The sequence below is a fragment of the Eulemur rufifrons genome, chromosome 4 (genome assembly GCF_041146395.1).
Source record: "Eulemur rufifrons isolate Redbay chromosome 4, OSU_ERuf_1, whole genome shotgun sequence".
NCBI lineage: Eukaryota > Metazoa > Chordata > Mammalia > Primates > Lemuridae > Eulemur > Eulemur rufifrons.
In genome coordinates, this window is record NC_090986.1 from 62,623,462 (window position 1) to 62,636,062 (window position 12,601).

At 38.1% G+C, this 12,601-nt stretch overlaps 1 protein-coding gene across 1 annotated transcript in view; it reads left to right on the plus strand.

Moving 5' to 3' along the window:
* Positions 1-10,137, plus strand: part of GTF2F2 (general transcription factor IIF subunit 2) — a 133,270-nt gene extending 123,133 nt beyond the window's left edge. Inside the window, exon 8 of the mRNA XM_069467232.1 lies at positions 9,639-10,137. Within this exon, the coding sequence (XP_069323333.1) occupies positions 9,639-9,758 (120 nt within the window). The 3' untranslated portion in view covers positions 9,759-10,137. The remainder of the gene's footprint in view (positions 1-9,638) is intronic.
* The last annotated feature ends 2,464 nt before the right edge of the window (positions 10,138-12,601 follow it).

Consider the following 12,601-nt stretch of genomic DNA (forward strand, 5'->3'; position numbering starts at 1 on the left):
TTACCTGAAACTGGGTAATTTATAAAGAAAATGAATTTATTTTTTATAGTTATGGAGACTGAGAAGTCCCAGTTCAATGGGACTGCATCTGGTGAGAGCCTTCTTGCAGGTGGGGACTCTGTGCAGAGAGAAGTGGCACAGGGCAAGGGTGCTGAGCATGCTAGCTCAGTTCTCGTTTCTATTTTTATAAAGCCACCAGTCTCACTCCCATAGTAACCCATAAATCCATTACCTATTAATCCATGAATGGATTAATCCATTTGTGAGAGCAAAGCCTTCATAACCCAATCATCTCTTAAAGGCCAACTTCTCAATACTGCCACCTTGGGGTTAAATTTCAACATGAGTTTTAGAGGGTACATATATTCAAACCATAGCAGATTTAGGAGTTGTTTTTTTTAAGAGATGGGTTCTCATTGTGTTGCCCAGACTGGAGTACAGTGGTGAGATCATAGCTCACTGCAGCCTTTGTACTCCTGGGCTCGAGTGATCTTCCCAACTCAGCCTCTGGAGTACCTGGGATTACAGGCCTGCAACCACCATGCCCAGCTGATTTTTTAATTTTTTTATAGACACGGTGTCTCACTGTATTGCCCCAGCTGGTCTTGAACTCCTATCCTGAAACAATCTTCCCACCTTGGCCTCCAAAAGTTTTGGAACTATAGGTGTGAGCCGCCACTCCAGCCCATAGCCAATATTTTATGGTTTTAACTTTTGGCTTTTTTTCCCCCCTCAAAAGTGGAAGATTAGAGGAAGCCTATTATTTCTCCCCAGCAGTCTTTGATTTTTAACCTTGGATGTGTTATGACTACTTTTTTTCATATTTTGTTATATCTGTATAATAGAAGCATACACAGCATTTCCTTTGAAGTTACAAACCATTAAAAACTTTTATCTAATTGGTCCCTTTGAAACACCAAACTGCCAAGACCACTCTTGAGCCCAAACACACTGTTCTCTAACATAGCACTCATTTACCAGTGTTCTTTTAACTGTACATTTCTATTGAAAGTGTCATATCGAAAATCAGCTCTGATTATAACTGAACCTCTTAATTTCCTTGTGCTCCACCCAGTTTCAGGTCAGGAATCAGGAAAGTGTATCTTTGATTATTGATGATCCCTTCTGAATCAATGGTCCCAATCATGTCAGTCCAATGGACCATTTCTAAATTCAGAATATATAATTGAACAACTGGTATGCTTTTATTAAATTATTTCAAATCAACAGGAAAGGCTAGACAGAAAAGCTTGGTGCACATACTTTAAATTCTCCAGCTTTAAATAATGCCCAAAAGACAGTTACTTATTTGCAAGGTAGACTTCCAATAAACAAAATGGTTACACTGCTGTATCAACAATACAGTGACATTAACCTAATCTTCACAGTTTGTTTCCAGATAGGCCTAAGTAAGGGCTTGAATAAAAGTAAGCAAAATTTGGAATCAATAAGATATAAGAGCATAGGCTTTTTAAAAGAATAAAGTGGCCAGAGAATTTAAGACACTGAGCATTTCTATCAAAAATAAAAATTTACAAAGTATATGGATGTTATTATATGGGTCTGTGAATTCGTTGGGACCCTTTCAGTTGCAAGGAACAAAAATTCAAAGTAGCTTAAACAAAAATAGAATTTATTGGCTTATGTAGCTGGGAAGTTCAGAAATGCATCCAGCTTTAGAGATAGGTGATCCAACTACTAATATTATTTAGTTATAACTTTCCCTTCTCATCTCTCCATATCTCTCATCTTTCTCTCTCTCTTGTTTGTTGTCTTTATTTTTAGGGAGGTTCTTGCCATGTGGCAGACACATCGCCTCCTGAAGCACCTTACAGCTAGTAACCCCTATGAGAAAAGAGAATATCTGTCCAGATATTTCAATAAAAGCCTCAGGGAAGATTTTAATTGACTTGGTAGGGGTTGTATGCCCATTCTTGAACTAAGGGGTTGGAGTAAGAGTACTCTGGGGCCAGCCAAGGCCCACTGCTTCTCCCACCCTTGTGTCACACAGAGTTAGCACCTAATCAGTATTAATTATTTATATTGCTGTCTCAAACCTCGTTTGTTCAAAACAGAACTCTACAGCCCACCAAAGTCTCCCTGAGACTTCCTCATTTTAGTAAGTGACACCACCATTCCCCAAGTTGCTCAAGCCACCTGTATTCCTGTTTCTTCTTCATCGTGTATGTTACAAATTATGATGTATAGATCTCTGACTCACGATCGTAAAGGTAAAAGGTATCTTAGAAATTATCTACTTCAGTTTTCTAATTTATGGGTCCAGAGAGAGGAAATGGCTACTGGCATGAACCCAGTTGTCCTGTGACTTCAGCCTAGGAATGTGTCTTACCACATTGCCTTTTCTACCTTTAGAAATGTGTATAGATCTGTGGACAAGCAAGGAAAATACTTTTCTAATAATAGGAATGCCTTTTTAATGGGGAGGAAAAAGAACTAATTTCTCAATCAGGCAGGCTGCTTGCTAATTTCTATATTATTAAGAATCATCACCAATCTAAGCCAGGTATGTAGAGAACAGAATTTAAGCTTTATCTGAGCTCATTCAGTTCCTAATCTAAAAGTGAAAAATAGATATTTTTAACATTTGGAGCTCATTCCCAAATTTACTACTTACGTGCTATTTTTATTATAATGCTTTGTACTGATGTATACCTTCTGTTTGCTTACTTGATTCCTTTTTTCTTTTTCTTTCTAAATCTGCATCATTTTCTTTCTGTTCACATGTTCCCTTTCAGTTCTCTTCATTTTTCCTGTATGTGTAAATTTTTATTTTTGAACGGTACTACTAAAACTAAAAAGATAACCAGTTTCCCAACAGAGCATATTAATTAATGACAGCTCTTTCTGAGACTTCTGTTTGAAAAAATAATTATTTGCTGACTTATGAAGTAGAGTCTTAATTAAAAGTTTTAAAATATGAAATGTCACACTAAAATAAATTATTAACTATTGTTGAATATAAGTAGGTGAGATTTAAACACATTTATGAAATTTTAATACTTTGCTTTTTTTTTGTTTGTTTAAACAGCAGAAATTTATTTTGTCAGTTATAGAGCCTGGAAGTCTGAGACCAGGGTGCCATGATGGTCGGGCGCTGGTGAGGGCTCTCTTCCTGACTTGCAGGAGGCTTCCTTCTCGAGGTGTCCTCACATCATGGCCTTAATACTTTCCTTTTGAATGGAAGATTCTAATAGAAAAACTAAAAGATCTATCAAGTTTATTATTGAACAGTAACATTTTCCATTTTAACTTCCTATATAGTTTGTTTCAGGCTTTTTCTGTTGTTTTTTACCTCATTTCTGGAGGAGGTAACAATTGGGGTGAATTTAGTAACATATAACCAGTTGAGTCAAGATTGTATGTAAGGTATTGCATAGATAAGAGCAATATCTGAGATGGGTACCCAGTAAACAAAACTGGGCATTTATTTATATACAAAATTTACATACAATTTTCAGTTAAGCAGTAAGCCACAAGATTTATATGTATTCTGAAGAAAATGCCCTTAACTAATAAAATCTCCATCCCAATGCTTTCAAGTCTCATTTGATTTTAAAGAGAGGTAAAGTAAATTTTTAAGCTTATTAACTGCCTCTGCTGGTTTCTTTATTTAGTTCCTGAACAAGCTAGAAAGACTTGTTTTTAGGCTTGTCATCCTTATGTAAATAATTTCCCTTAAGAAAGAAATCATTTTCTTGGATTGGTCTCTGCATTTGAGAAAACAATACTCTGTTGATTTGAATAAGTGTTCGAAGCCTCCCATTTCTCTGCCTCAGCAGGTAGATTCGGATACCAGAGGATAAGCCTGCTTGGCAGAGGACCTTGTAATGCCAGCACTGGTTCTGTATTGCAGCATATAGAGCCATTTCTTCTTTTTAGAATGTCCCGAGACAGATATTTTAATTATGGATTAACATACAGAGCCAGCCACTGTTTATTGGATGTGTCACTTTGCCCAGATAATTTGGAAATAAAAATAGTCATGTTAATTTGTTCTTATAAGCTGGAGAGGTCTCCTTTTCTCCCCCCAATTTAAAACCTTTATTTTCAGTATAAATTATACCTTTTTTTAAGTGTACATTTCAGTGGACAATAGCATATTCATGGAGTTGTGCAATCATCAGCACAGTCGATTTTAGAACATTTTCATCACTCCAAAAAGAAACCTCATACCCATTAGCAGTCACTCCCGTCTTTTCCCCACTTCTGTCCTCTCCCACCAGGAAACCACCTGTTCTGGACATTTCATATAAATGGAATCATATAATACATGATCTCTCTCAACTGGCTTCTTTTACTTAGGTAGGCATAATGTTTTCATGCTTCATCCATGTTGTGGCTCGTATCAGTACAGTCATCCCTCAGTATCAGAGGGGGATTGGTTCCAGGACCTCCTGCAGATACCAAAATCGGAAGATGCTCAAGTCCTGGATATATTATAAATTGGCATAGTATTTGTAAAAAACCTACATGCATCCTCTTGTATATTTTCAATCATCTCTAAATTACTTATAATACCTCACACATTGTAAATGCTATGTAAGTAGTTGTTATACTGTATTATTTAGGCAGCAATGAGAAGCTGTACATGTTCAGTTTAGTACAGATGCAGTTTTTTTCTGAATATTTTCAGTCTGCAGTTGGTTGAATCCATGCATGTGTAACCCACAGATATGGACGAATGACTTTTTTTATTCCCAAATATATACCATTGGGTGGATGTACCATATTTTGTTTATCCATTCATCCATTGATGGACATTTGGGTTGTTTCCAGTTTGGGGCTATTATGAATAAAGCTGCTATGAACATTCATGTACAAGGTTTTTATGTGAACATATGTTTCCATTTCTCTTGGGAGTGGAATTGCTGGGTCTCATGTTAACTCTGTTTAACCTTCTGAGGAACTGCCAGATTGTCATCATTCTTTTTTTAGTGATTAGACAGTGAAAACTTTTTTTTTTTTTTTTTTAAGAGATGGGGTCTCGCTACGTTGCCTAGGCTGGGCTCAAACTCCTGGGCTCAAGCAGTCCTTCTACCTCAGCCTCCCAAGTAGCTAGTACTACACCGTGCCTGGCTCTGACAATGAGAACTTTTATCTGCCACTGCCCTATAGTAAAACTTTACTCTGTTTTTAAATCTTTTAAAGGCAAATAATGTTTGTTCATTGGGAATATTAGCTAATTTACTGCAAAATTTCTTTTGGTAAAGTATACACCTATGGGGTCTCCTTCTTTGCCATTTTTCAATAATATTTTCAAGTAGACTAATAACTATGCCAATCGATATTTTCTTGTTCTTTGTACATTCAAAACTGTACCTCACACCAGATGTACTAATAGTAGTTGACATGTCTCTAAATACAAGAATTCTTTCTGCTTTATATTTCAAAAGGAATTTTATTGTTTTCATCTTTATTGTTTTGAATATCTCTGATTATATTTTTCTAGTTAATAGTTTCCCAATTAACTATATAGTTAATATATATTAGACTATATAGTCTAAATTTTAAAAAATACATATAGATAAATAGATTCCCAATTGGAAGCCATTATATCCCAGCCTTGGAATAAATACCTTGTAATATTCCAAGGTTGTTATGTTCAGTATACAAATAAACTATAATACAGTTTAGAAGCATGTCTTTTTAAACAAAGTTAAAATTAAACATTTTGGCCTGTAAGAAGTAAGCTTTGTTTATCTGGAATATTCAAACGTGAAGTATTTGTCAGTGCCAGACAGATGAGGTGTTACTAAAGTGAGGTAATGTACTAGCACAAAAATATTAATGCAATAATCACTCTTTCAAGATTTGGATTAAGTAATAAAGTAGGGCTGGGGAGTTGGGGTAGGGCTTGTGCTTTGTCTATTTCATTACGCATGTGTCTGCTTCTTCTCAAAAGGAGTTTTCAAAGGGAGGAATTCAGCCAGTGGGACCCTGAGAGGAAGACAGGGTGGGGTCTAGTGGGGAAGAGGAAGTGAAACGAGAATGAAAGGAGAAGAAAAATGCAGAGATGGTCCCAGTCCCTGTTTTGGAGAAGTCATCAGCATCACCTTCCCTTTCCTGTTCACAGTTTTCTCTGTCCCAAGGAGCAAAAACATCTGTTGCCTTTGTTCACAGTTTCTTCCTAATGTGTAGTTTATTTTTTAATGCAAGAATTTTGTGCCTTGGAGTCACTAACATCTTCATCAGTAAGTGCTTTTGTTCTGTTGATGTCTCTTAAAGGAATTGCAGTCATTCACACAAAAATCACATAAAGATGAAATGACAAAGTTGAAATTCAATCACAGAACCGAAAGATGCCTTCTTGTCATTGGATCACTTCATAAAAAGCGTACAGTGCGTTTCCCCTTGGTGACTGCATTAATCAATGCCATCTTTTGTGTAGATTTGCTTATTCTGTCTAAACTTTTTGGGAAGATTTTGTGACTAGAAGCCTAGTAGTGTCAAATTATTAACATATTAGTAGTTGATGATCAGCTCCCTGTCAAAGGTATATGTTTTTAAACAACTTCTAAGAATTTAGATATAACTGATTTATTATTGCGTATGTAATGCTTATCACTGAAATGCCTGATCAAATGAAATGCAGGTCCTCCATTTGGTTGACAGAGCAGTAGAGGAAAAGATGATATGAGAAATGGTGGGGGGTGGAGGGAGGGAAGGAAATAGAAAAACACTAAAATAGCAGACTCCTGTGCCTTGTGACTCTACATAGATTTGTCTCAGTCTTGGGGAAAAATCAGGAAGTTGATCCATAGGTTTCTGGCTTTTTGGCCACCACAATTTTATCTTGACCCACCAATGCAAACAACATCCTAATCACTTGACCTCTTTGGTCCAGTGTGTACCGTGCCATTTCCTTCCAAGGAAGCAGTGATGTTCTATCCCTTTTTTCCTCTGCATTAAGACTTGCTGTAAATTCTCTCCCACACATCTCTTTGATGAAGAATTGCTGGACCTGAGCCAGTGTATTCAGATCTTGTGCTGCAGCATGGCACATAGTCTATAATGAGAAATATCCCCAATCCTGTAAAGGCAATCTACTCAGTTCTAGAATCTTTTGTTTAAAATACAGGTGGTTAGACAAAGGATTAAATTGGAAAATCACAATGTTTAGAATAAGTAAGAGGAGGAGAACTTGTTTTTCATGATCTCTGCACATAATTGCTATTCAATTCAAATGATCAAATATCTATCCTCAAAGAACCTAACATCTTCGTGCAGGCTGAGTTAGGTGCGCCTTCTCAGTGCCCTTATAATGCCCTGTACATATACCTTTATTACTATATGATTGCCTCCTTATATGCCTTTGTGTCTGCCCCACCCCCATCCTAATCTTAAACTGTGAATTCTGTGAAGACGATGGCTGTGTACCATTCTGCCTGGCATATTGTAGGTGCTGGAATAAATGTTTGAGTGAATACATAAATAAAGTAATTTTCAATTCTGGTAGAACCTTTAAAATCTCTTCCTCAATTGGCATTGTCTCCAACAATATTTTAGCACTACAATACAGATTTTAGTAATAAATGTCATTCAAATTCAGGTAGTACAGTTTAGTCAATAAACTTTTGTTTTTCAAACTGGGTCACTGCTTGAGTTCTAAAAATGAAGGAGAGTTCAAATAGTCTATTTTTATGGACCTTCTTAGTGATCTACCTCCTACCCCCACAATCCCCCACAATCCTCTTAGCTGCCTGTCACTCTTAAGCACGTCCTATTCACTGCGCATCAGTACACCAGGGCTCTGATGTGCAAGCAGGCACTAGATAGGAACACGTGGTTTAAGAGGAGAGTGAGGTATGTAAATAAAGGATTATTATGTAGTATAATAAGAGCTATCATTGAAGTATGTGCAGTGTGAAATGTAAATCTAAGGGGTAAGGTTGTTAGGAAAAGTTTCTCTGAGAAAGTGACATTGAGTCTGCTCTTAAAGGATGAGGGGTTCAGATTTGAGGAAAAGGGATAAATATTACAGAGAAAGAAAATAGCAAATGGGAAAAATCCAGAAGCGTGCAGATACAGAAGTGACAAGTATGTGTAAGAGGGAGTATTGGAAGATGAGGCCGAAAGGAGAAGGCAGCCCAAGCGGATGCCTGTGGAGGAGTTTGGACTTGAACCTGTAGGCCAAAGGGGAAGTCACTGAAACGTTTTAGACAGAGCAGTGACATGATTCTCACTGTCTCTATCTATGTCTTCTGTCCTTTAGGGATTTTCTGACCTCTTTTTTCCCTGTCATCACTACTACGTTCTCTGCTAGTGCTTTGTGCCTACTCCCCTGCCAAGCTAATTCATTTGGGTAAAGTGATCTTACGTTGCAGTTTGGAACATCCTTTAGGATGTTTCCTCCACCAACCACCCCAAACAAAGAAATCTGTGCCATGGCTAGGTATTGTGACCCTAATCCCATATTGTTATTTGACGAATTGACAGACTATGATTATCCCATTCCATTCTTATTGTTACAAGGAACAAAGAATGATACCTTGGTGTATAAAAAATATTCTGCATAACATGCTAGATTACCAAAATTAAGGTAGACTACACATGAAAGCAGCTGAATTTGTACACTGCAGACTTTCTTAATTTGAGTTTAACCCTTTTGAGGATTTTTGTTTTCTGTGCCTGGATTATAAACGGGCACACTGGACTTGAAGTTAAAAGAGCTTGTTTTCTACTGGGCCACCAAAATGCTCCTGGCAGTTGCTCTTTTCATTTTTGACCCATTGCAGTGCATCCACAATTGTATGATTGTTTGTGCAACAGTATCTCAGCCAGTCTCATAATAAACCATTCTTTGGAATTTTACAAAGATGTCATTCTTGGCACCTAAACTGAGAATCATTTGTGCCTAACCCATCATTTCCTATTTATGAATCTTGTTCAATTAGAAAGTAGTTTATGAACAGCGTTCCATTTTAAATGTAATTTGAAGTAGCAGATGGCAGACATGCATGTTACCTGGGTGTCTCAAGCCTTTATGCTTACTCATTCACACGGGTCTGCCAGGGAAGCCAACTGTAGAAGGTGTGGGAACCTGGCAAGCTTCCTGGGGGAACCCAGGGTTCATTTGGTTCATTGCTGCCACCTGCTGGGGCCTGGCTGCTAGAATGGGAAGGCTGCTCAAGCAAGAGCTAAGCTGTCCGGGCCTTATAAAGAACCCATGTGTAGGTGGTAATCAGCTGTTATGTTTCTAGGTGACAACCTACCCCTAACTGAAAGGACATTCTGAACAGTAAAGCGCTGTATCGGTCAGTGTAATGTGGTGTTAGATTATGTTGGTAACATGTAATCTCCAGCAATCGTGAGGCTCCGAGAACTAAGCAACACGCCAGGAACTCAAAGATTCTAGAATGTCAGATCTGGAAGAACCTTAAAGCAGATGTGGTGGAACTTTAGTGTAGTCAAATGAGTTACCTAGAGACTTGTTAAAATTCCTGGGCCTAGCCAGGGATTTTGATTTAGATGACCCAAGATGGGGCTTGTTTGAATCTTGTTGATTCCTACAAAGCACTTGTAAACATGCTTTGGCATATAACTTATTTTAAATTTTGTTTCCTACCTTTGTAATCTAATCTGTTAGGGTTTTTTGTTTTTGTTTTGTGTTTCTTTAGGGGTACCTGAAGGAAATCTTAAAAGAAATTGGTGTTCAGAATGTAAAAGGGATCCACAAAAACACATGGGAGCTGAAGCCAGAGTACAGGCACTATCAAGGAGAAGAGAAGAGTGACTAAGAAGACCCCAGCCAGCATGCTAGCAGAACAGTGAATGCTGAGCAAAGGGCTTGCTGCTGGAATGCTTGAACACCCTATGTTAATAGGGGTAAAATAATGTTTCCATTTCTCTTGGTAAATTTTTTAAACCTCTAATTCTTGTAAAGTTTAGTGTTTTTTGAGGAGAAAGAACAAATTTATTTATAGACTTAACTTGTATTAAACCAGATTATTCACTGGGAGTTAGGGTTGGGGGAATTAAGAGGGTTTTTCTTAAATACTGGCTTTTAACATGTAAAATTAGGAAATGTTTTTTTAAATGAGGACTCTCTATCCTTGCTGTATCTCTGAGGAGCAAAGGTAATACAGATCCAAAGAGAATGGTCTAGCAAGATAAAAATGATCAACTACAGAAACTCTGAAAAGGAATCAAAAGCCAAAGTTTCTTATTCTGAAGTTGTCAAAGAACAAAGCTGTCTTTGCTCTAAACAGGTGATCATGTTTCATGTTCATACACACATTAATAAAAGAAGAGCATTTAAATTTGCAGTGAAATGGCAGTTTTCATCATTAGCTTATTTTACCCCAGTGATATCGATATGAGAAATGGAAAAAATCATGGTCAACTGATGTTTCTGTTTCCTTTTAAAATAATTAGAAACTAAATACCTTTCCAAAATTTCAAGCTATGTCTCCCCCGGTCCAAATATAAGCTCCTCAAAGACTGGCTTGCCCCGGAATCTCGCTGCCCCATTCAGCAGACATTTACAGAGCATCCTAAGGCAAATGATACCAATAAACCAAAGGAGGGCTGTGGGGGCACAGCTAAAACAGAGAAGATTCGTGTTACTTCCTGGGGCATGAAAATGTTTCTTTTATCTTTCTCTGTGATTCATTTTTAAATAAAAGCAATACATGTACACGGTCAAAGTTTTTTCTAACACAGCATGTTATATATTAGGCAATTCCAAAATCATACCAACAAACCAGACCACCGAAACAAAAACAGCTTTAGCAAACTAAGCACATTGAAAAGTTGTTTTTATACTTGTTCATTTTGTCAGCTGCTTCTGGATGCTTGCAACCAATATGTAGCAAATGCCAAAAAAATCAAGAAAATGTTACATAATTAAAGCAAGGAAATATCTATCCATTGCGAGAAATCATTTTTACATTGTTTGGTCTGAGCAAATAATTCTGAAGTTGAGTGCCACAGCACTAAGAAGATTTTTATTCCTGCATTCACACTATAATATAAAATTCTGATTAAGGAGGGTGTTCTCATTCCCTGCCCCACCTCCAGTTGTCTTATCCTACCTTGTTCTGAGACAGGAGCCAAACATGGTATCCGTGTTAGCTCCCAGTTCCTGACAGCTGGAGGCTCAGTGGAAGGAAGCCCAGGGGATAATGGTCTTATAAATCCATATAGAACTGAGAGCTCGGGGTGCCTGCCACGTGCTTGGCTCATAGCAGGTATCTCCCCCCAAACCTTGTCTTTTTTGCTACATGGTACTGTGCTGGAATAGACTTGTGTCTCCTCTCCCCATGTCTTTTGTTTTTGTGGTAACAGTCCCTGCCAGACTGAACATGGTGGCCGTGCCAGTACGAGTTTCCAGGGCAGAGCCGTGTCTTATTTGAAGCTGTGCTTTGATGTTTTTGTAAACCTGGCTTCTTTGGTTTCTTTTAGTTGCCTGTTACCTCATCGCACCTGTACATCTGCTTGGGTCTCTTAAACATTTGGTATCTCTTAAGTAGGGTGGTTAATCTAGGTATTAGACCTGTGCTGTTCCTGACAAATTTTTTGAAATTGCTTTATTTAATATTAAAACATAGCTGCTGGCCATGGCGGAGACTCTCCTTTCCACCCAGATTCCCTTATCTTTTATTTTTATTTCAGGACTGCCTCATGCTCTGACAAACATGCTTTTGATAGCCAAAGATCATAAACCTTTGTAAGCTGTGAATTTGAGAGAGGGGAAGGCTGGTAAGGGAGATGCACAACTCTGGTAGGATGTCACATCATCACAGGACAGGAAGGCCATCTTTCATAGATGAGATTGTTAAACTCAACCCAGTCTAGGATGTTTTAACTGACAAAATATAATAAGATTATAGTTGCGGGACATTGCAAAGATTTGAAATTACATGTTGCCACAGTAACTTCTCAAGCGATACATCTTTAAAAAAAAGAACAGATTGTTCTCTATTGTATCATGAGCAGCTCTGGATTTCAGCAGACTTCAGTTGTTCCTAATGGTCTGTGAACAAATTTCTTTGGAAACTTTATTTTCATCCTTATTGCCACATATCAGTGAAATAACAGTGAACACTTATCAGGCCCTATGTGCCTAGTAGTGTGTTATGCTCTAAAATATTATCTCATTTAATCCTCAGAAACAATGCTGAAAGGGAGGTAATGCCATTTTATGGAACCTTTTCCTGCCCAACATACATCATGAATGCTGGTCCATCTTTGGGGGAATTCTACCCCTGGGGCAGAATCAGAGTGTGCTTTCCCACAATTCCGTCCTCCCCACCCCCTCCCACCTCTAAACCGAGGAAATGGAACTGACCCCAGGCAAAAGTGTGAAGGCGTTGGAGTTTGTCTTTGGCATCACTGCTTGAATCCAAACACCCAAACCCCAGTATCCACAGGATGAAGACTGAATTTCCACCTTTAAAGCCAAGATCCTTTCACTAAAGTTTGAGACCCCTGTTACACTACAGGTACCCCAGTGAGAGCATGACTGTGGAGTAGGCTCTGTGATTTAGACCTCCCAGGAGCTGAGGCTCCCAGTGGAATGTGGGGGGATGGGGTCGGGGGAGTCCTGTGCTGAATGGGGAGCTGCCTTGTGCTCACATGT